A 26,517-nucleotide genomic window follows, 5' to 3' on the forward strand; every position below is an offset into this window, starting at 1 on the left:
ATTGACAATTTTAATCTGAAATCTTTGCATTTGATGCTGTTGGACAGGTTAGAAAAGTGGGACTACTTTGTGCCGACTGGTCATTTTAAATCTGAACAAACAAAAATAACGTGTGGGGTTCCTCAAGGGTCCATTCTCTGACCTCTTCTTTTCATCGTTTATATGCTTCCCCCTGAAATTAAAGCCCACTAATCAAGCCAGAAATCATCAGTTCATTAAATCAGCCTCCTCCCACCTTTTAAACAAACAGCCAGAATAAAAGATGTTTGTCCAAACGAGACACAGAAACTTATTCACACATTTATCTTCATCAGGCTGAACTACTGCGATAGTATCTAAATAAAAAAATCACACACAGACAGATTGAAGGTCATCAGGTGGTCAGTCAGCTCCACCTAGTGGACAGGTAGGAGAACTACATGATTCTCTGACTCTTTCACCAGCAACAGCAGGAAAAATAAAGGATGGACAGATTCTATTTATTGAAATGAAATTTAACAGGTATGATAAACATGTATCCAGTGAAATTAAAAGCAAATTTTGAGTTTGAGATTTTTTTAGTTCATTTTGAATGATTTCTTGTGTTGAAGTCTCAGAAATGAAGGCCTCCGTTTCTCTGAATGTTCCTGCTGTTATTAGTGGGACTGAATGAATCAGAGCAGAGCAAAGCTTATTTTTAAAGTTTGGGTAGAGAGAGTTTGTCTGTCCTGAATTAAAGTGGAGAGACGGAGCACACAGCAGTGTCAAAACCGAGTAAGTTGCATACCCTGCCTTTAGATATGCCCATTAATTATATATAAGATATGCCTCACCTGCTGAACTGACTTCAGGTGGACTGACAGACGCTTTCCACCTTCATGAGGAAACACTGGGAGAGAAGAAGCTGCTCATTCCTTCCTCGTCAGTCCTGGTGTCTGTGTTCATCTGATCTGAGGACGCCGTCACATCCTCATACCTTCAGAGTCCAAGTCTGAAAAACATCAGTGACGTCAAAACTGGTCCAACCTGTGGCAGAAACCCAGTGAGAGTCACTGGTGTCCACCACCTAGTGGACAGGTAGGAGAACTACATGATTCTCTGACTCTTTCACCAGCAAGAGCAGGAAAAATAAAGGTTGGACAGAGTCTATTTATTTATATGAAATTTAACAGTTATGATTAAAATGTACCCTGTAAGATTAAAGACTAATGTTTAGTCTTTATTCTGTGTTTCGTGGGACTGAATGAACCATTATTGGGATCATGAGACCGAAGCTCCGCCCAAAACATCGCAGCCAATCAGGACATTACGTCATCAATCCGCGCCGCCGCCTGTATTTAATGATACGTGTTTACACAGAGAAAGGTACAAATGACGTAATGTTTCTAACAGGTGATTTTTAGGAAAGATCACCGACGGACAGAAAACATTTTGAGTCCGTGTGCTGACGGTATTTTCCCTCCCTGACTCTTCCGGGTCTCTTCCGGGTCTCTTCCTTGTAACCGTCATCCTCTCTGGCGCTGAAGCAGGAAGTAAACAAAAGTCCAAACTAGCTTCAAATCGCAGCTTTTCTGCCCCAAAATGTCGATTTCAAACCCGAGACAGACGTTTTTAAACCCGGTAAGACTTTTTAATAATTCATTGGATATACATGTTAACTTCTTCACGAGCAGCTGCGCAAAGCAAAGAATATTTAATGTGACATTTTCATGGATATCATGTCTAAAATACTTCCCTCATTTAGCAGCATCCCCGCTGGTTTGGGCGGAGATTTCATCCTCTAAATAATTTTATATCAGCAAAATGTGCCTCTAAAAGTTTGGGTTCGGACCGCAGACTGTTATTTCATTAATTATTCTACTAATAATATGTATTTATCTGCGCGTGAGCTCGTTTTTGTCATCGCTGCTTGGAGCCGAATTAAAAAGTGGCTCCTTATTGTTCGTGTTCCGTCTTAAATGAAGTCACTTTGCGGCACAGCATTTGACAATACGTGAGGAAATATTAAAACATTCATGATTAATACTGGAGTTTGGAAGTATCAGAAATACAAAGAGTCCATGTGAAGAAAGGCCTTCAGTGAAGAGCTGAATGAGTGTTTTAATGAAATGTTCTTATTTTATTGTACAATCTTTAAATCAGCTTATTGGTGACTGATCCAAACTAACTGATACCAAACTGTACTGTCAGATCAATAAGTGGTGGAACAGAATGAACTGCAGCAGGTGGGGCTGCAGCTAACAGTTATTTATTATTGGTAATAATTTCTGTCACAGACGACTGAACACAACTTTTCAGGCTCATGAGTATTATTGATTATTGTCCCCACAGATGATCCCCTTCGCTGGGACGATCCTGGGCGGTTTGGTTCCAGGGGAGATGCTTCTCATTCAGGGCTCGGTGCCCTCTGATGCTGACAGGTGAGAGTCTGTCACTCAAACTCTCTAAGTCACCTGGTTGTACACCTGCAAACATCAATACATGTGATTGAAAATACCTGAAGGTCTGAAGGTTGGACAGATGATCCCAACACATCTGTGATCTTGACTTGGTTCTTATTTTTCTGGAGGCGGGGCCACGTTAAACCTTCACCTGTCGTCCCTCTGCACTGTCTTGCAGGTTCCAGGTAGACCTCGCGTGCGGCGGCAGCGTGAAGCCGAGGGCCGACGTGGCGTTTCACTTCAACCCGAGGTTCCAGAGGAAGATGTGCGTCGTCTGTAACTCGCTGCAGAAGGAGCGCTGGGGCCGAGAGGAGATCCTGCACCAGATGCCCTTCGCTGCCGGGGCGCCGTTCGAGCTCATCGTCCTCGTCCTGAAAGACAAGTTCAAGGTGAGAGACGAGCTGCCTGAAGCTCAGAGTACTACTGATAGCTGACAGTACTTGTGTACTTGTACTACCTGAAGCTGACAGTACTTGTGTGCTTGTACTACCTGAAGCTGACAGTACTTGTGTGCTTGTACTACCTGAAGCCGACAGTACTTGTGTACTTGTACTACCTGAAGCTGACAGTACTTGTGTTCTTGTACTACCTGAAGCTGACAGTACTTGTGTGCTTGTACTACCTGAAGCTGACAGTACTTGTGTGCTTGTACTACCTGAAGCCGACAGTACTTGTGTGCTTGTACTACCTGAAGCCGACAGTACTTGTGTGCTTGTACTACCTGAAGCTGACAGTACTTGTGTTCTTGTACTACCTGAAGCTGACAGTACTTGTGTTCTTGTACTACCTGAAGCTGACAGTACTTGTGTTCTTGTACTACCTGAAGCCGACAGTACTTGTGTGCTTGTACTACCTGAAGCTGACAGTACTTGTGTGCTTGTACTACCTGAAGCTGACAGTACTTGTGTTCTTGTACTACCTGAAGCTGACAGTACTTGTGTTCTTGTACTACCTGAAGCCGACAGTACTTGTGTGCTTGTACTACCTGAAGCTGACAGTACTTGTGTTCTTGTACTACCTGAAGCTGACAGTACTTGTGTGCTTGTACTACCTGAAGCCGACAGTACTTGTGTGCTTGTACTACCTGAAGCCGACAGTACTTGTGTGCTTGTACTACCTGAAGCCGACAGTACTTGTGTGCTTGTACTACCTGAAGCCGACAGTACTTGTGTTCTTGTACTACCTGAAGCCGACAGTACTTGTGCGCTTGTACTACCTGAAGCCGACAGTACTTGTGTTCTTGTACTACCTGAAGCTGACAGTACTTGTGCGCTTGTACTACCTGAAGCTGACAGTACTTGTGCACTTGTACTACCTGAAGCTGACAGTACTTGTGCACTTGTACTACCTGAAGCTGACAGTACTTGTGTGCTTGTACTACCTGAAGCTGACAGTACTTGTGTGCTTGTACTACCTGAAGCTGACAGTACTTGTGCGCTTGTACTACCTGAAGCTGACAGTACTTGTGCGCTTGTACTACCTGAAGCTGACAGTACTTGTGCACTTGTACTACCTGAAGCTGACAGTACTTGTGCACTTGTACTACCTGAAGCTGACAGTACTTGTGTTCTTGTACTACCTGAAGCTGACAGTACTTGAGTTCTTGTACTACCTGAAGCTGACAGTACTTGTGTGCTTGTACTACCTGAAGCTGACAGTACTTGAGTTCTTGTACTACCTGAAGCTGACAGTACTTGTGTGCTTGTACTACCTGAAGCTGACAGTACTTGTGCACTTGTACTACCTGAAGCTGACAGTACTTGTGCACTTGTACTACCTGAAGCTGACAGTACTTGTGTTCTTGTACTACCTGAAGCTGACAGTACTTGAGTTCTTGTACTACCTGAAGCTGACAGTACTTGTGTGCTTGTACTACCTGAAGCTGACAGTACTTGAGTTCTTGTACTACCTGAAGCTGACAGTACTTGTGTGCTTGTACTACCTGAAGCTGACAGTACTTGTGCGCTTGTACTACCTGAAGCTGACAGTACTTGTGTACTTGTACTACCTGAAGCTGACAGTACTTGTGTTCTTGTACTACCTGAAGCTGACAGTACTTGTGCACCTGTGCGGCAGGTGGCGGTGAACGGAGCTCACCTGTTGGAGTATCAGCACAGGCTGGAGCTGGAGCGGGTCGACACCCTGCTCATATCTGGAAAGGTCAAAGTTGAAGCCGTCGGCGTCGTGCCGAGCGCCGTGAGTCTCTGCAGATTCTGTTCAAACTGTGTGCAGAAGTTTGTGTTTTTATCTTCATGTGATCAAAGGTGTGATGACGACGAATGAGATGTTCTGTTGTTTTCAGAGTTCAGTTTCTCCTGCAGCGAGTCGAACCAGCCTGGATTCAGAGATGAACGTAAGCAACTGACTCTGAAGGTTTTGAATCAAGTTTAACTTTTACCAATGAATGATTTAGTCACTTTGAGCAGTGACCTTAATATTACACTATTGTTAGAAAGTAGAAACACCACTGTGGAGGTCACAGCTTTGTTTATTTCACATGATTATACATCTTTTACCTTTTGCTGTAATATTTCTCATTTGATGAGCTCAAATGATCACCAGTTGTGAGCTGACAGTACTTGTGTACTGTGTCATCAGCATAAAATTATAGATTTGGCAAATAATGTCCAGAGTGAGAAGCATGTAAACAGAAAAAACAGAGGACCTAAAGTGGAGCCCTGTGGTACACCACCAGTATTTCCTACAGAGAATATTAGATTAGAAAATATGTTTGCTGTTTTAAAATTATTTTTTCACTGCAGTTGGAGTTTTAATTATTTTTTATTTGTTCATCCTCCAGCCAATAATGTCCTCTTCAGGCGACTTGGTAAGTTTTACTGCTGTTGGTCACGTGATACTTTATTTTTAACATGATTCTGAGGCTTTTTCCACCTTTTTTTTTTTAAACTGTGCTCTTTATTTTTCTCAACTGATCTGAAACCTGTCTGAACTAAACTAAAACTGTTAATGTGTGTTTCTTTGTTGCTTTTCAAACTATTTGCAACATTTTTTACAGGAACAAAAAACAAGCAAATAACATCAAAACCAGTTTTGGAAGTTCAGTCACATTCGTCCCATCATTACTACAGTTGGATTCTTTGCAGCTCAGTTTACATGTTTGCATTTTCAGCTGCCGTATAATTTAGATTTAGTACATTGTCAGTGGTGTTTGCTTCCTCCATTGTCTCCTAACAGCATTTCTACGGACTAGTAACAGTGTGTTAACCAAATATCTGTCGCCTACCATCACACTCTATTCAGACAAATTACCTGGATAATAAAGTTCAAACAACTATTAGAGACCTTTATTTTCTGATTTCTACAAGAATAACACCCAAACTCTCCAACGTCTCTGAAGTCTGTTGCTTTAATGAAGAAATAAATCCCATTTCAGAGAATTCCCCCTCACACATGAACTGTCTGTATAAACTGTGTCTCTGAATTAAGAGTTTTAAAAAAACTGAACTGAACTGAACTCCCTTCCTGCTCAAAGTGCAGCTTCCCTTCCTTCCTCCCTTTTTCCATCATCCCTTCTTCCTCTCTTCATCATCACTGCTTTTATATCTGGTGCATTTAAAGTGATGCTTGGTTACAGAAACAGCAGAACCTAAAAAGCTTTTAACATTTTTAAACTTTAAAAAGTAAGAGCAGGAAAATGGACTCTAGATTTTAAGAGTCAGATCAGTTAAAGAATGAAGTAAAATAAATGATTTCTTCCTTCTGTCTTCAACCATCTAGTTATTTGTCTTCCCTCCGTCCAGCTGGTCTGAGACCTGGATCAGGTTTTGATCTTCTGTCTGATGAAATCTTGTTTTCCTACAGAGCGTTCCCTTCAGAGGTGAGCTGCTCAAAGCGCTGAGTGTCGGACGCAGCATCACCATTAAAGGAGAAACCAGAGAGGGTGCACACAGGTACACAACACCTCAGCACACCAGTGACTCTTCACTGGCCTCACCATCGATTTGATCACAAACTTCCTGCCAACGCTTCAGATTCAAACGTCTGTCTCCTTTTTCACCCCTGACGAGTTTGAAGTAAGTTTTAAAACAGTCAGTAAATCTGTAATGTGCCCATACTGGTGTGTTTTTAGCTTGAGAGGCAGCTGGATTCACAAGATCAGAGTCATGTGAGACTTAATGGAGCCGTGGTCAAAGTTTTTTGGCTGAACTACGGCGGTTCGGACCAATCAGCCTTAAGCTGTGGGCGACGTTTAGGTTCGACCACATGAAGAAGCGACTGTTTGTCTGAAATCAACAGTGGCTGCTGCTAAAGAAGTTTGCCTCATGGTTCATCTAATCTCCTGTCAGCTAGTTCATGATAATCACACAGTTCTGTGTAACAAACCATCTGCTGCTGATCTCTGCGTTACATCCCAACATACAACAGTCAGGTTCGTGTAACGACAGCCCTCAGTCCAATGCAAGAGAGCGGCACTGCTGACTGTAACATGGGCTCATTCATCTCAAGTTGGTCCATAACAAAACTAGAAAAATGAGTGAATGGATCAAAGAGTTCAAATGGAAACGTTCATCATAGGACATCAGATGTTTTTTTTCTGTTTCATTTCTCTGCTTGATGTGTTTTCACCGTTTTCTGTGTTTCAGCTTCTGTGTGAACCTGCGAGTGTCCAGCAGCAGCGACATCGCTCTTCATCTGAACCCTCGTCTGAAGAAAGAGGTCTTTGTCAGAAACTCCTTCCTGTCGAAGAGCTGGGGCCCCGAGGAGAAAACGCTGGCCTCCTTCCCCTTCACTGCAGGACAATACTTTGAGGTACCGGACCCCCACCAGACAGCCGCCTACTCTTTTTAATGTTTGCTCCTGGTCTGTTTCTGACGGAGCAGCTCAGAGCAGAGGAGGCGGCAGGAAGTCAGACAGACAAACCACAAAGAGAATCCACTCAGTTTTCACAATAAAAGCCCCCCTGCAGACTGTCAGTGGTATATTCCAGCAGCACATCAGTATTATTCTCTAATGGGGGGGCACCAGGCCAGACGTCAGCCGCTCAGAGGGTTTTTAACACCATGACGACCAGAGGTTCATCTGGGATGGAGAAACACTCTGACTGTGACTTTAGCTGCTGTCTGTAGCTGCAGCACAACAAAGCAGGAAGTACATCCAAGAGACACATTTAAAGCAGCAGAAGAAGAAACGAGGCCTGTTTGATCCTGTTAGAAACACATTTAAAGCAGCAGAAGAAAAAACGAGGCCGTTTGATCCTGTTAGAAACACATTTAAAGCAGCAGAAGAAGAAACGAGGCCGTTTGATCCTGTTAGAAACACATTTAAAGCAGCAGAAGAAGAAACGAGGCCGTTTGATCCTGTTAGAAACACATTTAAAGCAGCAGAAGAAGAAACGAGGCCTGTTTGATCCTGTTAGAAACACATTTAAAGCAGCAGAAGAAGAAACACGGCCTGTTTGATCCTGTTAGAAACACATTTAAAGCAGCAGAAGAAGAAACGAGGCCTGTTTGATCCTGTTAGAGACACATTTAAAGCAGCAGAAGAAGAAACGAGGCCTGTTTGATCCTGTTAGAAACACATTTAAAGCAGCAGAAGAAGAAACGAGGCCGTTTGATCCTGTTAGAAACACATTTAAAGCAGCAGAAGAAGAAACGAGGCCTGTTTGATCCTGTTAGAGACACATTTAAAGCAGCAGAAGAAGAAACGCGGCCTGTCTGATCCTGTTAGAAACACATTTAAAGCAGCAGAAGAAGAAACGAGGCCGTGTGATCCTGTTAGAAACACATTTAAAGCAGCAGAAGAAGAAACACGGCCTGTTTGATCCTGTTAGAAACACATTTAAAGCAGCAGAAGAAGAAACGCAGCCTGTCTGATCCTGTTAGAAACACATTTAAAGCAGCAGAAGAAGAAACGAGGCCTGTTTTCACTTCACATTGTTCACCGGAGTCTGGTTCATGAGTGAGGGAGCAGGAGATGGACAGACGGATGAGAGTCAGTGTGATGATGATGATGATGATAATGAGGGTGTGTTTCCTCTGCAGATGATCGTCCTGTGTGACTCTCAGCACTTCAGAGTCGCCGTCAACGGGGTCCACCAGCTGGACTACAAATACCGAGTCCGGGACCTGAGCCGCATCACCCAGCTGGAGGTTCTGGGAGACGTCACGCTGCTGGACGTGAAGATCTCCTGAACGGTGACGGACTGATGAGAAACGACCTTTACAGACTGAATGTACGAACTGCTCAGTAATCCCTTGTAATCACAGAGAAGCACCAGACATTCAGGAAGGTCCAACAGACTGCTGTCTCATGTTTCTGCAGTGTCTCTAACCGTTAGCTACTTCCTGTTGAGAGGAGGAAACAGAATGCATCATGGGAGTGTTGGCACATCTGCTTGTAACCAGATCAAATAAAGTGAGCTTGTGAAGCTGCTGTGGATCAGGTGAACGGCTTCTTCAGTGTGGATGCACAGCTTTGGGATGAATGCAGCTCCTAATGTGCCAGAGTCCAAGTGACGTCTTTAAAGTACTTATTTAGTCCAACAAACCCAAAGATGTTCAGTCAGTGTTTGTAGACCGAGGACACCTGATCCACCTGATCCACCTGATCCCGTCCCGGCTCACAGAGCACGATGGAAACGTTAATGTTTCTTCGCTGTCACACTGAAATAAATCACTGCATTTGAATCGTAGTTATGAAAAAAGGTTCATGTTTACTGTGACTTGTTGGAGGCTCCTAAGTGGAGCATGAGGTTAGAAACTAAACCAACACTTTGCTGGTCCCAAACCCGGACGAGGACATTATATTTGATTAAATTTGATGTTCTAACATTTAACAATACAGGAGTGTTGTGCTTTGACAAGTGGTAATGTTCAATTTGGCTATCAGAAATAATTAATAATTATCAAAGATAATTAATAATTATTAAAATAAATGAACTTTGATTAAAGTCCACCTCGATTGGTGGAGGCTTTGGGCCAATCGCAGCGCAGCGCCGCAGCCTCCAGGCTCCCGGTCTGGACGGCTGCTCAGTCCGGGGTGGCGAGTTCACGCTGAGACGCCGTCGGCAGCCGACCGCGTGAAGTTTGGCTCAGAAGCTGCTTTGATGCTTTGGTTTTAACCTTTTAGTCCGTTCTTATCGAAGCTGCTTCGTCAGTACCTTTTTATGTTTTTAGCCTGTTTCCACTGTAAATTGTACATTCAGTCTTTGGTAATAAAGTTAAATGTCCTGAATGGAAAGAGCCTCGATTCTGTTCACGACCACACGTCCACTTCAGGGACGCTCAAACCTTCTTTCAAACCATCTCGGAGCAACGTTTCAGCCGACGTGTTCAGAAGCAGTGACGCTGATAAGAAGACGTGTTAAAGGAGGATTCACTGCTGTGGGCGGCAGCAGGAAAACTGGTTTGAGCCTCTTACAGGACAATATTTTAGTGTGTGTGCTGGATTTCTAACGGAGCGGAGAACCACATGTGAACGAGTCAGAACCAGATCAGTGTTGGTCAGTTAGCTAAACTGTTAGCCTGCTGGCTAACGGTATGAAGCAGTTTGTCGTCTGATGATCAGGCGTTCGTTAGTTGATTCACAGCCAACGCTGGTTTTTCTCCAAGTTTCTGACCACCATGAAATTCTGCCTCTGTTTTCTGTGGAGTCACTTTAATAATAATCAATAATCAGAAGCTTTGATCAGAAGACGTAATCTTCAGCATTAGCTGGACTTCACTTCTGCATCAGTGCTGTTAGTTCACTTTGTTCAATGTGGAGTTTCACTGAAGACTTTCTGTCAGCGACACAAACAGAAAGCTGCTGTTTGGTTTAGTTCACAGGAGCAGCTGAATGTTTCAGTGTGTTTAAACGTGTTCACTTTGATTTAGAAGGTTTCATGTCAGTCAGAAGCAGAGAAACCAGCAGGAAAACCTGGATTTAATTCATCGTCAACATGTTTTAAAGGAGACGTTCTGGAAAGTGTTACTGTCTGAACTTTTCTCTGCTGAAACACCTGCAGGTTTGTGTTGGTGGTTTGTGGAGACATGAGAGCAGAAGCTGAACGACACCGAAACATTTATTCTACCAACATTTTATTCAACGACAACATGGATCCTTCCAAGTGATCTCATGTTTGATCCGGTGAGCCCACATTTTTACATCAACATCACAGCACAGGAGAAATAAAAGTACACTGTTGAGGAAAAAGTTCAAGAAACTAAAGAAAAGCCTTCAAAGATTTTCTCACATTCTCAGAAAACCAAGTTTTTTAAGTGAAGTCGAAGTCCAACGCTGGAAAACTGTGAAACAGGTTTAACAAAACTTTATGTACAAACAAGACGTGAACAAAGACAGTGATGGAGTGTGTGTGTGTGAGTGTTACTGTGTGTTTGAGTGTGTGTGTGTGTGTTACTGTGATTGTTAATATTCTGAGTGTTTCTGGTCCTACAGAGAACTCAGAGACACTGAGGAGCCATAAGACCAGAACCTGAACCCAGCATACAGAGGCTCAGTGAAGGTGGTGCTGAAGTTGTGGAGGTGGATCAGAGAGTCAGAGGAGACTCTGTAGAAGGACAGAGAGCCGGCAGGACAGTCCAGGTACACTGCTAGTCTACCGGAGGAGGAGGAGGAGGAGGAGGTGATGGTTGTTTGTTTGTTATTGTGACAGACAGAGTAAGAGTTCCCCTCCTCTTGATTCCTCTGTAACTCACAGCTACATCCACCCCTCTTCTCCACTCCACCTCCCAGTAGCAGCGACCAGTCAGACCTTCTCTGCACAGCAGCTGAGGACAGTAGTTCTTAAATCTCTCTGGATGATCAGGATATGGCTGCTCCTCCTCCACCCGTGTCACCGTCCTGTTGTTGTCAGACAGTTTGAGGAGTCTGTTCACTGTGTTTGTGTCCACTGAGAGTTCACAGGAATCTGATGGAGAGAAGAAGACACCAAACAGCAGCAGGTTATCAGCTGATCCAACTGTTGGCTTTGACTTTAGTTTATTCAGGGTCGAGCAGCTGGAGCCTCCTTCTTCTTCTTCTACACTAAAAGAGTTCATGCAGCTAACACCACCTGCTGAGACACACAGTGACCTCAGGGTGGCGCCGTTACAGTCAACTCTACATCTTCATGATTAGCTTCAGCACGGCTCGGCCCAGAGCAGAAACTCTGCATCACCTCCATCTCTCAGGTCTCCTGGTCCTGCTCCAACGGGCTTCTGCTCTAAAACTGTCCTGTTTTATCAGAATGGGTCAAAATGTGCACCAAGTCATGAAGGCACAGTTTTCTCTGAGCTGATGTGTTAAAGCTCACTGCGCTTCATCACTGGGGAACTACAGAGGCTTCCAGTTTAGATTCACCAGCGGCCGCATGAACCGGTTCTGCTCAGTCACGGCTCAGGACTCAGCTGATGCAGAAGATCTGGTGATCAATGACTGATGACAGTTTGTGGGGCTGATTACATCATATTTAAATGTCAGGACACCTTCTGTGATCCGACCACCACAGAGAACATAGAACCACAGGAACTAGTGACCATATTTAGGAACTACAACTAGTGGAAAGATCCTCAGCACTGATTCATGAAGCCAGAGAACCACAGCAGGAGAACCAGGACCAGAATCCACAGGAACCAGAGAACCACAGCAGGAGAACCAGGACCAGGACCCACAGGAACCAGAGAACCACAGCAGGACAACCAGGATCCACAGGAACCAGAGAACCACAGCAGCAGGACCAGGACCAGGACCAGGATCCACAGGAACCAGAGAACCAGGACCAGGACCCACAGGAACCAGAGAACCACAGCAGGACAACCAGGATCCACAGGAACCAGAGAACCACAGCAGGAGAACCAGGACCAGGATCCACAGGAGCCTGGAACCTGTAGATCCTGGTCCTGGTTCTCCTGCCCTAACCCTCTGACTTCATGAATCACTGCTGAGGATCTTTTTACTGATATTAGTTCTGTTATTATTATTCACACGTTAAATATTGTCGTGTTTTTCACTGTTACCATATTGATCAGTATCAGTCACAACATTGGTTATGAATTAGCTCTATATAAAGAAAGGTTGATTGATTAATGACCTTAATTTATTAAATGTTCATCAGTCAAAGAAACAAAGTGACAGGTTGTCATCTGTAGCTGACTAGAAGGCTGCAGTGTCGAGTCTGTAAATATCTTTAAACATCAGATTGTGAGCTGCTCTGTTCTCATGAATGAGTCTGAATCCACACTCACACTTCCTCAGACCAGGTTTCAGCCTGTGTTCTCCACCATGGTCCATCCTGCAGGAAGAAACAGTCAGAGGATGAAAACAGGAACATTTCTATAGAGATGGTTTGTCTCAGTGTTATTACTGAACATGTTCTGCAAATAAAACACAACTTCCACAATAAAACCTGTGAATATATCAAATGAATCTACAGAGAAATGAAAAGCGTTTGTGAACGTCTTCCCAACATCTACAATTTTCAAACAGATATTTGTGAATCCTTGAATTTCAGACAAACGTCCCACCAAAGTAAGAGCACGCCGTCTCTACGAGCTGTAGAGAAAACAACCAGCGATAAATGATGCGTTCAGTGTTTAGTCACGTTAATGTGACGCTGATTATTAGTGTGTGTTCATTTGTTCTGGAGACGTTCTAGCACACACACTTCTGTCTGAGGATGCTCGTGGGCTTGTGCTGCTTCTTCAGAAATACTTCTGCTTCTGACGCAGCAGCACAAGGAAGCTGGACGTCTTTCCCTCCCTTATCTTCATGTTTAACCTTCAGTATCTAGTGAGGACTGGAAGCTGCAGGTTGTTGCACTACTTTGAAATTATATTGTTTTTATTTTTGGATTCTGTGTTTTGCTGGTCTGTTATATTTGCAAAATATCTTTTTTGTATTTGTGGAAGGTGTTTTATATTTATAGATTCCACATTCACAGACAGATTGATGAGCTGTTCATGCGAATAATATTGGGACAAATGTATCTCTATAATTAGTAACAAGAAAGCACAAACACCATGTTTTAGCTCTGTTCATACCTGAGCGTGTTCAGTCTCCACTGTGGATCCTCCAGTCCAGCAGACAGCAGCTTCACTCCTGAGTCTTCTGGATGGTTGTAGCTCAGGTCCAGCTCTCTCAGATGGGAGGGGTTGGAGCTCAGAGCTGAGGCCAGAGCAGCACAGCCTTCCTCAGTGACCAGACAGCCTGACAGCCTGGAATCAGGAAAGAGTTGGTACAATTTCTCTATGAAAAAAGAACTGCAAAAATATCTACACCTATTCTCAGACTGTTCTCCACCAGCTCATCAAATATTGCCGTTTTGTCGACCCCTTTTGTGTCTGATACCAACTAACAAGGCACCTTGAAGTGTCTGTGTGAGACGCTAGAGGGCAATGTAGTGTAAATAGTGAGAAAGTCTGCAAAGGAAGGGGGTCAAATTGGATGGATGGATGGATGGATGGATGGATGGATGGATGGATGGATGGATGAATAGATGGATGGATGAATCGGTCAGACACTGAACTTTCAGCCAGGAGACAGTTTCACCCAAACCATCTTTTAACCAGGTGTTCATCATTCTTGCCTCATGATGAAGGTCCAGTAGACCTGTGGCGAGGTCAGAGTCCTGTGAATCTCATACAGATGCTAAACAGAGGTCAGCATTTGATGACATGGGAGTGAGAAATGTTTGGAGTGAAGGGCCAGATCAGTGTTTCTGAACATCTAACGCTGCAGCTGAAGGGTGCCTTGTGCCTCAGTACCAGACGCTGAGGGACGTGTCTTTGACGACCTGGTAATGAGAACAAGTTAGTATCTACTGAATCGCTGGCTCATAGACATACATCAAAAACAGAAAGACACACACAAACACTGATGCAGTTATACAAACCAATAGAAACTATTCAGAGTTACAGTTACAACTCCTTTCCTGTTCTGTTTGTTTGGTACCATTTTTCAGAGAGTTCTATGAGAAGAATGATCCCTCAGATGTGGAGTCTTCTCATCAACATTAACCTGAGTGTAAACCAACGTTTTAATCAGCTGATAACAAACAGCTGATCTCTGACCTGAGAGTCTCCAGTGTGCAATGTGGACTCCCCAGTCCAGAAGACAGGATCTTCACTCCTGCATCCTTCAGGTTGTTGTTACTCAGGTCCAGCTCTGTCAGACTGGAGGACTGGGAGCTGAGAACTGAGGACAGAGCTGCACAGCTTCTCTCAGAGAGGTTACAGCCACTCAGCCTGAGGAAGAGACAGTGATAAACACAATGGTAGACTTTCTTCTTCATGAAATATAAAGACTAGAAATGAATATATCCAGTGATCCATCCACCTACAGAGCTTTGCTGGAGGCTCTGACCACTGGCAGCAGCCTCAGAAGAGCCTCCTCTGAAGCAGAGTATTTCTTCAGGTCAAACACGTCCAGATCTTCTTCTGATGACAGTAAGATGAAGACCAGAGCTGACCACTGAGCAGGAGACAGTTTATCTGTGGAGAGACTTCCTGATCTCAGGAACTGTTGGATCTCCTCCACTAGAGAACGATCATTGAGTTCATTCAGACAGTGGAGCAGGTTGATGCTTCTCTCTGGAGACAGATCCTCACTGATCTTCTCCTTGATGTACCTGATTGTTTCCTGATTGGTCTCTGAGCTACTTCTTGTCTGAGTCAGCAGACCTCGTAGGAGATTCTGATTGGTCTGCAGTGAAAGACCCAACAGGAAGCGGAGGAACAAATCCAGGTGTCCATTTGGACTTTGTAGGGCCTTTTTTACTGCACTCTGGTAGAAATGTGTGGGTTTAGATGTGTCTCTAAATAGTTTAGACCACCATTTTGCCTCTGACATCAGATTGACTCCAGACTTGATGAAGGTCAGATGGACATGAAGAGCAGCCAGAAACTCCTGAATGCTCAGGTGGACGAAGCAGAACACCTTGTCCTGGTACAGTTCACTCTCCTCTCTAAAGATCTGTGTGAACACTCCTGAGTACTTAGAGGCTGCTCTGATATCGGTGCCACACTCTGTCAGGTCTGATTCATAGAAGATCAGATTCCCTTTCTGCAGCTGCTCAAACGCCAGTTTTCCCAGAGACTCGATCATCTTCCTGCTCTCTGGACTCCAGTGTGGATCTCTCTCAGATCTTCTATCATACTTGATGTTCTTCAGTTTGGTCTGAACCACCAGGAAGTGGATGTACATCTTAGTCAGGGTCTTGGGCAGCTCTCCTCCCTTTGGGTTCTTCAGCAGAACCTCCAGAACCGTAGCAGTGATCCAGCAGAAGACCGGGATGTGGCACATGATGTGGAGGCTTCGGGACGTCTTGATGTGGGAGATGATTCTGTCGGCCTGCTCCTCATCTCTGAACCTCTTCCTGAAGTACTCCTTCTTCTGAGGGTCAGTGAACCCTCTGACCTCTGTCACCATGCCAACACACTCAGCAGGGATCTGATTGGCTGCTGCAGGTCGTGTGGTTATCCAGAGGCGAGCAGAGGGAAGCAGATTCCCCCTGATGAGGTTTGTCAGCAGCACATCCACTGAGGTGGACTCTGTCACATCAGTCAGGGGCTCATTGTTGAGGAAGTCCAGAGGAAGTCGACACTCGTCCAGACCGTCGAAGATGAAGACGACCTGGAACTCTTCAAACCTAAAGATTCCTGCGTCTTTGGTTTCACTAAAGAATCGATGAACAAGTTCCACCAAGCTGCACTTTTCCTCTTTCAGCACATTCAGCTGTCTGAAGGTGAAAGGAAACATGAACTGTATTACCGCTTATCCTTTGTCACCAAACACCTTTTCCACCATCCTGAATTCATGCAGCATTTCTACGGCCGTCCTGAGGCAGACCAGGGCAAATTAGGACCCACAGGTCAGATCTGACCCACTGAAAGGTTCCATGTGGCCAGCAAGGCCGTCGTGAGCACTTATATTACTAAATATTGGATCTCTAACGAAAACTGTCATTACTATGTTGCTTACATTAAAACATGACTGGGCCTTTATCTGGAAGGTACCAATCCAACAGCACGGATGAACTTGCATCAGGAAGCAGATTCATTTGATGAAGTTCATTCATACACTGAAAAAAGCTCATTTTTCCAGGGGAAGATTTAAAACTGATTAAAACTGTTCAAACTGATGGGTGTCTGGATTTGGCACTTCTTCTTCTTCACTGCCACCCGTAGGGCAGCGCATCCAACCCATGCAGTTCTGATGAGGCCACAGGATGAAGAGGATGCTTCCACGTCACCTCTTCGGGCTCTGCTTGTCTCTGAGCCGTCCCCCCGGGCCTGGCTCCAGAGGGGGGCCCCAGGGTCTCGCTTTCTCTTCTGGATCTTTTCATGGGTTTTTACGAACCATTCTTAGTCTGGCCTCTCGCCTGAGACCAATTTGCCATGGAAGACCCTACCAGGAGCACTAGGCTCCAGACAATACAGCTCTCAGGTTCATAGAGGCACCCAAACCTCTCCACCACGATAAGGTGATGGTTCCCGGAGAGGACAGGAGATGAACCTCATCCTAAATAGCCTAAATAGAACAATGTTCAATAACATCCCAAAAACTCACTTATTTGGGAACCTTCAAACACGTTGTTTGGCTAAACAATGCTCCCCATCCCCTTTCCCTCCAGCTGAGATCATTGTGATCATTCAACCACCTTTTATGTCACATCATTGAACTGTTATCATTTCATCTGTTGCAGTCATCAGTAGAGGCTGTGCTTGTTTCTCCACTCACCATAAATATGGAGTCCAGGTCTGTGTGATGCTGCAGCACAGATTCACCACTGGGAACATCTAAGTTATCCTGATGAACTCTGTGGAGGAAACACAAAAGCATACCTGAACAGAAGCCACCTTTAAAAACAGAGTTTACTAAGTGCTTTGACAGACGAAGCAAAACAGGATAGAAGAACATGAGAGAGGCCGAACAAACAAAAGTGACTTAAGATTAAAATCAGTCCTCATTGACACACAGCTGGAAACAGGAACATCTGGTCTCTGCTGTTCTTCTTAACTTTAATTTGTAAATGCATCTTCTCTGAAGCTTGAACTGTTTTTCTGCTGCTTCTTTTATCTTCTACATGTTATTCTAATGTTTCTGTTACAGTTTTATTGTGTTTTATTCCCTGTGAAGCACTTTGAACTGTCTGAAAGGTCCAGTTGTTCTTTAGTGACATGATGACTCACTGTGTTTCAGAGGAAAGTCGTCCTTTGAAAAAAATACGATGGCCCATAGAACGGTCACTCCTCAGGGACACACAGCTGGGTCCAGGTCCAGGTCCAGGTCCAGGTCCAGGTCCTGGTCCGTGCTGCTTCTGTGGACTTCAGCACACACAGAGCTCTGAGTGAGAACAATGATGGTGTGCTGAGCTCTGACATGGAGAAGATGGTGGACGGTTACAGATCCTCATCTCACCTCTGAGCTTCGGTCCGGCCGTCACGGTCCCCCCGCAGGGTGGTTTTAGAGGGGGGGCCTCCCTCCTCACACTGATCCATAGCAGAGCCCCCACCTTCACACTGAGAGCTGCTCTCCTTCACTGTCCAACCAGGTCTGACAGTATTTTCTGGCTCTTTCTGCTGTTGGTTCCACCTGAAAACGTCACAGTGAGAATAATAACATGCACATTCAGACACTTCAGAGTCCAAGTCTGAAAAACACCAGTGACGTCAAAACTGGTCCAACCTGTGGCAGAAACCCAGTGAGAGTCAGAGGGAGGAGCCACTGATCAGATGGTGTAGTTCTCCTACCTGTCCACCAGGTGGAGTTAACTGACCATCTGATTAACTACAGATCAGCAGCAACATGGATCCTGGAGCCCTGAAGACAGCAGTTATTAAAGCTCTCTAGAAAAAGCCTGATCTAGACGCCTCAGTGATAAACGACTACAGACAAACATCAGACTGGTCTTTTGTGGGAAAGGCCATTGAAAGGGTTGTTTTCCTGCAGCTTAACACTTTCTTGGTGCAAAATAATCCCCTGTTGGGCTTCACTATACAGTGATAAACATATATCCAGTGAAATTAAAAGCAAATTTTGAGTTTGAGATTTTTTTTAGTTCATTTTGAATGATTTCTTGTGTTGAAGTCTCAGAAATGAAGGCCTCCGTTTCTCTGAATGTTCCTGCTGTTATTAGTGGGACTGAATGAATCAGAGCAGAGCAAAGCTTATTTTTAAAGTTTGGGTAGAGAGAGTTTGTCTGTCCTGAATTAAAGTGGAGAGACGGAGCACACAGCAGTGTCAAAACCAAGTAATTTGCATACCCTGCCTTTAGATATGCCCATTAATTATATATAAGATATGCCTCACCTGCTGAACTGACTTCAGGTGGACTGACAGACGCTTTCCACCTTCATGAGGAAACACTGGGAGAGAAGAAGCTGCTCATTCCTTCCTCGTCAGTCCTGGTGTCTGTGTTCATCTGATCTGAGGACGCCGTCACATCCTCATACCTTCAGAGTCCAAGTCTGAAAAACATCAGTGACGTCAAAACTGGTCCAACCTGTGGCAGAAACCCAGTGAGAGTCACTGGTGTCCACCACCTAGTGGACAGGTAGGAGAACTACATGATTCTCTGACTCTTTCACCAGCAAGAGCAGGAAAAATAAAGGATGGACAGAGTCTATTTATTTATATGAAATGTAACAGTTATGATTAAAATGTACCCTGTAAGATTAAAGACTAATGTTTAGTCTTTATTCTGTGTTCTAGCTTAGCCAAGATAGATTCAGCATATGCCCAGTTGGATAACAAACTGCCCAGTAGTTACCAACTTGTTTCACCTGGACTGACAAAAATGGACAATGGCCGAAACATGCACAATTATCCCATCAGCATCCCACATCAGGTGACATCCTGATGGCAGGGGGGATGTTGGGCTTCACTATACAGTGAATAGCACATGGTGAAGACCGCATGTTTCTTTGTCTGTAAAACTATTGGACTTCTTCCCCCAATGCCCAGTTTCACAGATAGGTGTGAAATCACCCCCGCGCCCAGCTCCACAGTCGTCATTGGCCGGAGGGGACACATGATTTTACGACCTCAGCCCAAGAAAACCAGTTCACCCCCACTGAACTTTCTCTTTCTCATCGTCTCGCCTGAAGTGGAGAGACCAGGTCTTTCCTGCTCCCTCTCCTCCTGCAGAGGAGAGACCAGCTCTCCTGATCTTTCCTGAAGAGGAGAGAAGCTCAACTCAGCTAAGCTCTGCCTCAGTGTGGTCTGTCCAGAGCAGCCACCTCCTTCATGGTAGCGACACAAGGTCCTGCCTGAAGTAAGCAGATCAGCGCCAGCAGGCACGACCCAGAGTCTGCCAGCTGATAACCAGAACCAACAACAGGAGCACACCAGCAAGTTAGCACAGAGCTGCTAACTAACAGGAACAAAGGAGCGACCGGATTCCTCCAGCCTGCAACCACAGCACGAACACGAACCACACCTTTCCTCCAGCAACAAGCTGAGAAAGCAGCACCCTCAAGGACACTTCTACCCCTTTAAGGACTGGTAACAAACTCTAACTGGGCATAATTAGCATAGCATTACTGCATACATGGTTTACCCTTGTTAATGTATTGACTTGCTTTAATGTTCATTGAGTTTGATTATTGTGATGTGTTGTAGATTACTGTGCATCCATTAAGTTTAGTTGATGTTAGCCTACAAACTAACCATCCTGTCTTAACCTGCACCTTTATCTCTCTCACACACACAGTCAGGCCACTGAGGGACAAGGCTAAGCTAACAGCACTTAGCTTCCTTTGTCTCCGGTGCCCCACACCCCAGGGGGTCTGGCCATCACCATTTGGGCTCTCCCCCCCACCTTTGTGGGCCCATCTCACATTCCTCAGCCTTATCACACACACACACACACACACACACTCTTCATATTATTGTTAGTTTAGTCATAGAGACTTAGTTAGATTGTTTGATTGATTTTGTTTCTGTAACAGCAGATGTCTTTAATACCTACTCTGCTTCAGCTGTACTTACAACCAAAGTACAAGTCCTTCACCTTAATGAGTAACAAATGATGTCCCTGCATTTTGTTCTGTTTTAATAAATGTTTTAATACCTGCTGTCTCCTTTAATGTTGTACAAGTGTGGACACTGCCAACCTCTACACTGTCAAGAACTCCAAAATCCTTCAGCTAGCTATCAATGTGGTAATTTTGGTAGAAATGATTAAATCAATTATAAAACATAATTCCAAATTGATAGTTTAGTATTTTTATGAGACTAAATCAATTAAAACGGCTGTCTTTTCCTCGTTTTTCGAGGTGGTGCCCCAATCGAGGTGGACTTTAATCAACATTACCACTTGTCAAAGCACAACACCCCTCAGTCTGGTTTTAGACCACAGCACTGAGGCTGCACTAGTTTTAATGACATCACCTGAGTAGCCACACATGGAACATTTCATTGACAATCTTAATCTGAAATCGTTGCATTTGATGCTGTTGGACAGGTTAGAAAAGTGGGACTACTTTGTGCCGACTGGTCATTTTAAATCTGAGCAAACAAAAATAACCTGTGGGGTTCCTCAAGGGTCCATTCTCTGACCTCTTCTTTTCATCGTTTATATGCTTCCCCTGAAATTAAAGCCCACTAATCAAGCCAGAAATCATCAGTTCATTAAATCAGCCTCCTCCCACCTTTTAAACAAACAGCCAGAATAAAAGATGTTTGTCCAAACGAGACACAGAAACTTATTCACACATTTATCTTCATCAGGCTGAACTACTGCGATAGTATCTAAATAAAAAAATCACACACAGACAGATTGAAGGTCATCAGGTGGTCAGTCAGCTCCATCTAGTGGACAGGTAGGAGAACTACATGATTCTCTGACTCTTTCACCAGCAACAGCAGGAAAAATAAAGGTTGGACAGATTCTATTTATTGAAATGAAATTTAACAGGTATGATAAACATGTATCCAGTGAAATTAAAAGCAAATTTTGAGTTTGAGATTTTTTTAGTTTATTTTGAATGATTTCTTGTGTTGAAGTCTCAGAAATGAAGGCCTCCGTTTCTCTGAATGTTCCTGCTGTTATTAGTGGGACTGAATGAATCAGAGCAGAGCAAAGCTTATTTTTAAAGTTTGGGTAGAGAGAGTTTGTCTGTCCTGAATTAAAGTGGAGAGACGGAGCACACAGCAGTGTCAAAACCGAGTAAGTTGCATACCCTGCCTTTAGATATGCCCATTAATTATATATAAGATATGCCTCACCTGCTGAACTGACTTCAGGTGGACTGACAGACGCTTTCCACCTTCATGAGGAAACACTGGGAGAGAAGAAGCTGCTCATTCCTTCCTCGTCAGTCCTGGTGTCTGTGTTCATCTGATCTGAGGACGCCGTCACATCCTCATACCTTCAGAGTCCAAGTCTGAAAAACATCAGTGACGTCAAAACTGGTCCAACCTGTGGCAGAAACCCAGTGAGAGTCACTGGTGTCCACCACCTAGTGGACAGGTAGGAGAACTACATGATTCTCTGACTCTTTCACCAGCAAGAGCAGGAAAAATAAAGGTTGGACAGAGTCTATTTATTTATATGAAATTTAACAGTTATGATTAAAATGTACCCTGTAAGATTAAAGACTAATGTTTAGTCTTTATTCTGTGTTTCGTGGGACTGAATGAACCATTATTGGGATCATGAGACCGAAGCTCCGCCCAAAACATCGCAGCCAATCAGGACATTACGTCATCAATCCGCGCCGCCGCCTGTATTTAATGATACGTGTTTACACAGAGAAAGGTACAAATGACGTAATGTTTCTAACAGGTGATTTTTAGGAAAGATCACCGACGGACAGAAAACATTTTGAGTCCGTGTGCTGACGGTATTTTCCCTCCCTGACTCTTCCGGGTCTCTTCCGGGTCTCTTCCTTGTAACCGTCATCCTCTCTGGCGCTGAAGCAGGAAGTAAACAAAAGTCCAAACTAGCTTCAAATCGCAGCTTTTCTGCCCCAAAATGTCGATTTCAAACCCGAGACAGACGTTTTTAAACCCGGTAAGACTTTTTAATAATTCATTGGATATACATGTTAACTTCTTCACGAGCAGCTGCGCAAAGCAAAGAATATTTAATGTGACATTTTCATGGATATCATGTCTAAAATACTTCCCTCATTTAGCAGCATCCCCGCTGGTTTGGGCGGAGATTTCATCCTCTAAATAATTTTATATCAGCAAAATGTGCCTCTAAAAGTTTGGCTTCGGACCGCAGACTGTTATTTCATTAATTATTCTACTAATAATATGTATTTATCTGCGCGTGAGCTCGTTTTTGTCATCGCTGCTTGGAGCCGAATTAAAAAGTGGCTCCTTATTGTTCGTGTTCCGTCTTAAATGAAGTCACTTTGCGGCACAGCATTTGACAATACGTGAGGAAATATTAAAACATTCATGATTAATACTGGAGTTTGGAAGTATCAGAAATACAAAGAGTCCATGTGAAGAAAGGCCTTCAGTGAAGAGCTGAATGAGTGTTTTAATGAAATGTTCTTATTTTATTGTACAATCTTTAAATCAGCTTATTGGTGACTGATCCAAACTAACTGATACCAAACTGTACTGTCAGATCAATAAGTGGTGGAACAGAATGAACTGCAGCAGGTTGGGCTGCAGCTAACAGTTATTTATTATTGGTAATAATTTCTGTCACAGACGACTGAACACAGCTTTTCAGGCTCATGAGTATTATTGATTATTGTCCCCACAGATGATCCCCTTCGCTGGGACGATCCTGGGCGGTTTGGTTCCAGGGGAGATGCTTCTCATTCAGGGCTCGGTGCCCTCTGATGCTGACAGGTGAGAGTCTGTCACTCAAACTCTCTAAGTCACCTGGTTGTACACCTGCAAACATCAATACATGTGATTGAAAACACCTGAGGAGACCTGGAACTAAACATGGCGGTCTGAAGGTTGGACAGATGATCCCAACACATCTGTGATCTTGACTTGGTTCTTATTTTTCTGGAGGCGGGGCCACGTTAAACCTTCACCTGTCGTCCCTCTGCACTGTCTTGCAGGTTCCAGGTAGACCTCGCGTGCGGCGGCAGCGTGAAGCCGAGGGCCGACGTGGCGTTTCACTTCAACCCGAGGTTCCAGAGGAAGATGTGCGTCGTCTGTAACTCGCTGCAGAAGGAGCGCTGGGGCCGAGAGGAGATCCTGCACCAGATGCCCTTCGCTGCCGGGGCGCCGTTCGAGCTCATCGTCCTCGTCCTGAAAGACAAGTTCAAGGTGAGAGACGAGCTGCCTGAAGCTCAGAGTACTACTGATACTTGTACTACCTGAAGCACAGAGTACTACTGATACTTGTACTACCTGGAGCCAACAGTACTTGTGTGCTTGTACTACCTGGAGCTGACAGTACTTGTGTACTTGTACTACCTGAAGCCGACAGTACTTGTGTACTTGTACTACCTGAAGCCGACAGTACTTGTGCACTTGTACTACCTGAAGCCGACAGTACTTGTGTACTTGTACTACCTGAAGCCGACAGTACTTGTGTACTTGTACTACCTGAAGCTGACAGTACTTGTGTACTTGTACTACCTGAAGCTGACAGTACTTGTGTACTTGTACTACCTGGAGCTGAAAGTACTTGTGTACTTGTACTACCTGAAGCTGAAAGTACTTGTGTACTTGTACTACCTGAAGCTGACAGTACTTGTGTACTTGTACTACCTGAAGCTGACAGTACTTGTGTACTTGTACTACCTGGAGCTGAAAGTACTTGTGTACTTGTACTACCTGAAGCTGAAAGTACTTGTGTACTTGTACTACCTGAAGCTGACAGTACTTGTGTACTTGTGCTACCTGAAGCTGACAGTACTTGTGTACTTGTACTACCTGAAGCTGACAGTACTTGTGTACTTGTACTACCTGAAGCTGACAGTACTTGTGTTCTTGTACTACCTGAAGCCGACAGTACTTGTGTACTTGTACTACCTGGAGCCAAAAGTACTTGTGTACTTGTACTACCTGAAGCTGAAAGTACTTGTGTACTTGTACTACCTGAAGCTGACAGTACTTGTGTACTTGTGCTACCTGAAGCTGACAGTACTTGTGCACCTGTGCGGCAGGTGGCGGTGAACGGAGCTCACCTGTTGGAGTATCAGCACAGGCTGGAGCTGGAGCGGGTCGACACCCTGCTCATATCTGGAAAGGTGTTTGGACTAGTACTGCTAGTACTGCTAGTACTACTGATAGTACTACTCCTAGTACTGCTAGTACTACTCACAGTACTACAGCTAGTATTACTGTTACTACTACTACTACTTCCACTAGCTTTACTGCTACTCGTGTTCTTTGTTTTTCGTTACGCTGCAGTTTTTCAGCTACATTCATTCGGCATTTCAGCATCTTCAGCGATGTGATGAAGAGAAATGGGGGGAGGAGGTCTGTGGTGATGAGAGGCGCAGGGGTACGGACCTCAGCCGCTGATGGGGGCTGAGTGCTGCTGCTGACGCTCCGATTGGAGGACGAGTGGTTCACCGACGGACCAACAGCAGCACGACACAGACGCCAGTCTGAACAGACCAGAGCAGCCGAACCAGACCAGAGCAGCCTGAATCAGACCAGAGCAGCCTGAACAGACCAGAGCAGCCTGAACCAGACCAGAGCAGCCTGAACCAGACCAGAGCAGCCTGAACCAGACCAGAGCAGCCTGAACCAGACCAGAGCAGCCTGAACAGACCAGAGCAGCCTGAACCAGACCAGAGCAGCCTGAACCAGACCAGAGCAGCCTGAACCAGACCAGAGCAGCCTGAACAGACCAGAGCAGACCAGAGTAGCCTGAACAGACCAGAGCAGACCAGAGTAGCCTGAACCAGACCAGAGCAGCCTGAACCAGACCAGAGCAGCCTGAACAGACCAGAGCAGCCTGAACCAGAGCAGAGCAGCCTGAACCAGACCAGAGCAGCCTGAACCAGACCAGAGCAGCCTGAACAGACCAAAGCAGCCTGAACCAGACCAGAGCAGCCTGAACAGACCAGAGCAGCCTGAACCAGACCAGAGCAGCCTGAACCAGACCAGAGCTGCCAAACCAGAGCAGAGCAGCCAAACCAGAGCAGACCAGAGCAGCCTGAACCAGACCAGAGCAGCCTGAACCAGACCAGAGCAGCCAAACCATCATCAGATACTCAGATACAGAATCTGATTGGCTGAAGTAACGACACTACAGTCAAAGTCCAGATGGTGAAGAACAGATTAATATTATTGATCCTTCATGTGTTCATCAGTTTAATGACTTCATGTCCTGGAAGAACACTTGATTGATTATTGATCAGATTCAGTGTTGAGGTACTTTACTTCAGTAAAAGTAGTTTTTTCTTTCTTCACTAATTAAACCGAGTTATTCCAGTAAATTCTTATTATTTCAGTGTTTGCGACCAAAAGCTGGAGTCAAACATGAAAGTCTTCGTCTTCAGTTTTGTGATAAATGAGCGTTTTTCAGGTTCCAGAACAAACGGTCCTGAGAAAACAGGTGAAATGTCCCTTTAATGACCTGCGGTCTGGTTCTCTGCAGATCTACCGGGCGGAGAACCCCTTCGACTTCATGGAGAACATCTCTCTGGAGGGGAAGACCAACTTCTTTGAGAAGCGGGTGGGCGAGTACCAGAGGATGGGCGTCATGTCCGGCGCCGCCGACAACACCTTCAGGCTGGACGCCGACTTCTGAGGACCCCCCCCCCCCCCACTCAGACTCACGGCTTCACTGCCGGCCCACACGGTCTCTACAGGTGGATGGACTCTGTATCTCAGGACGGCGGCTGGTCAGCTGACGGTCTGAAACAAGAACACTAATGATGATGATGATGATGATGGTGGAGGCTTTGGGCCAATCGCAGCGCAGCGCCGCAGCCTCCAGGCTCCCGGTCTGGACGGCTGCTCAGTCCGGGGTGGCGAGTTCACGCTGAGACGCCGTCGGCAGCCGACCGCGTGAAGTTTGGCTCAGAAGCTGCTTTGATGCTTTGGTTTTAACCTTTTAGTCCGTTCTTATCGAAGCTGCTTCGTCAGTACCTTTTTATGTTTTTAGCCTGTTTCCACTGTAAATTGTACATTCAGTCTTTGGTAATAAAGTTAAATGTCCTGAATGGAAAGAGCCTCGATTCTGTTCACGACCACACGTCCACTTCAGGGACGCTCA

At 44.9% G+C, this 26,517-nt stretch overlaps 6 protein-coding genes and 1 non-coding gene across 8 annotated transcripts in view; 3 read left to right on the plus strand and 4 right to left on the minus strand.

Annotated features, from left to right (window-relative positions):
• LOC139217591 (NLR family CARD domain-containing protein 3-like) overlaps nucleotides 1–18,120 on the minus strand; it is a 64,382-nt gene extending 46,262 nt beyond the window's left edge. Inside the window, exons 1-3 of the mRNA XM_070848945.1 lie at nucleotides 18,110–18,120; nucleotides 17,778–17,951; nucleotides 17,549–17,683 (exon numbers count right to left, since the gene is read on the minus strand). Coding sequence (XP_070705046.1) covers nucleotides 17,549–17,683; nucleotides 17,778–17,857 — 215 coding nt within the window. The 5' untranslated portion in view covers nucleotides 17,858–17,951; nucleotides 18,110–18,120. The remainder of the gene's footprint in view (nucleotides 1–17,548; nucleotides 17,684–17,777; nucleotides 17,952–18,109) is intronic.
• LOC139217592 (NLR family CARD domain-containing protein 3-like) overlaps nucleotides 1–26,517 on the minus strand; it is a 46,226-nt gene that overhangs the window by 10,165 nt on the left and 9,544 nt on the right. The window contains exon 6 of the mRNA XM_070848949.1: nucleotides 14,429–14,602. Coding sequence (XP_070705050.1) covers nucleotides 14,429–14,602 — 174 coding nt within the window. The remainder of the gene's footprint in view (nucleotides 1–14,428; nucleotides 14,603–26,517) is intronic.
• On the plus strand, nucleotides 1,434–8,819 carry LOC139217629 (galectin-8-like). Its single transcript, XM_070849002.1, has 9 exons — nucleotides 1,434–1,599; nucleotides 2,311–2,399; nucleotides 2,599–2,809; nucleotides 4,497–4,616; nucleotides 4,723–4,773; nucleotides 5,221–5,247; nucleotides 6,243–6,331; nucleotides 7,025–7,190; nucleotides 8,423–8,819. The coding sequence occupies exons 1-9, from the start codon at nucleotides 1,561–1,563 to the stop codon at nucleotides 8,570–8,572; spliced, it is 942 nt and encodes a 313-aa protein (XP_070705103.1). The 5' UTR covers nucleotides 1,434–1,560; the 3' UTR covers nucleotides 8,573–8,819.
• On the minus strand, nucleotides 3,567–4,411 carry LOC139218258 (sericin-2-like; the record flags this gene model as incomplete). The annotated part of the gene is made up of 2 exons (XM_070849822.1): nucleotides 3,567–3,599; nucleotides 3,653–4,411. Coding segments are annotated over 2 exons (792 nt in total), but the record flags the coding sequence as incomplete, so codon positions are not given.
• On the minus strand, nucleotides 14,694–16,701 carry LOC139218259 (protein NLRC3-like). The gene is made up of 2 exons (XM_070849823.1): nucleotides 16,559–16,701; nucleotides 14,694–16,095 (listed from the first exon to the last, which is right to left on the minus strand). The coding sequence occupies exons 1-2, from the start codon at nucleotides 16,699–16,701 to the stop codon at nucleotides 14,694–14,696; spliced, it is 1,545 nt and encodes a 514-aa protein (XP_070705924.1).
• Nucleotides 22,205–26,470, plus strand: LOC139217618 (galectin-8-like). 2 transcript variants are annotated; one of them, XM_070848991.1, is made up of 4 exons: nucleotides 22,205–22,374; nucleotides 23,086–23,174; nucleotides 23,396–23,606; nucleotides 24,699–24,907. In XM_070848991.1, exons 1-4 carry the CDS (start codon nucleotides 22,336–22,338, stop codon nucleotides 24,810–24,812), a joined length of 453 nt encoding a protein of 150 aa, XP_070705092.1. In that variant the 5' UTR covers nucleotides 22,205–22,335; the 3' UTR covers nucleotides 24,813–24,907. The 2 variants fall into 2 exon arrangements, with proteins under 2 accessions (XP_070705092.1, XP_070705091.1); XM_070848990.1 differs by lacking the exon at nucleotides 24,699–24,907 and adding an exon at nucleotides 25,897–26,470 and having other exon boundaries at nucleotides 22,220–22,374.
• On the plus strand, nucleotides 24,769–24,907 carry LOC139218396 (small nucleolar RNA SNORD94). The gene has a single exon (XR_011585665.1). It is a non-coding gene; the product is annotated as a small nucleolar RNA SNORD94 (small nucleolar RNA).

The sequence above is a fragment of the Pempheris klunzingeri genome, chromosome 18 (assembly GCF_042242105.1).
Source record: "Pempheris klunzingeri isolate RE-2024b chromosome 18, fPemKlu1.hap1, whole genome shotgun sequence".
NCBI lineage: Eukaryota > Metazoa > Chordata > Actinopteri > Acropomatiformes > Pempheridae > Pempheris > Pempheris klunzingeri.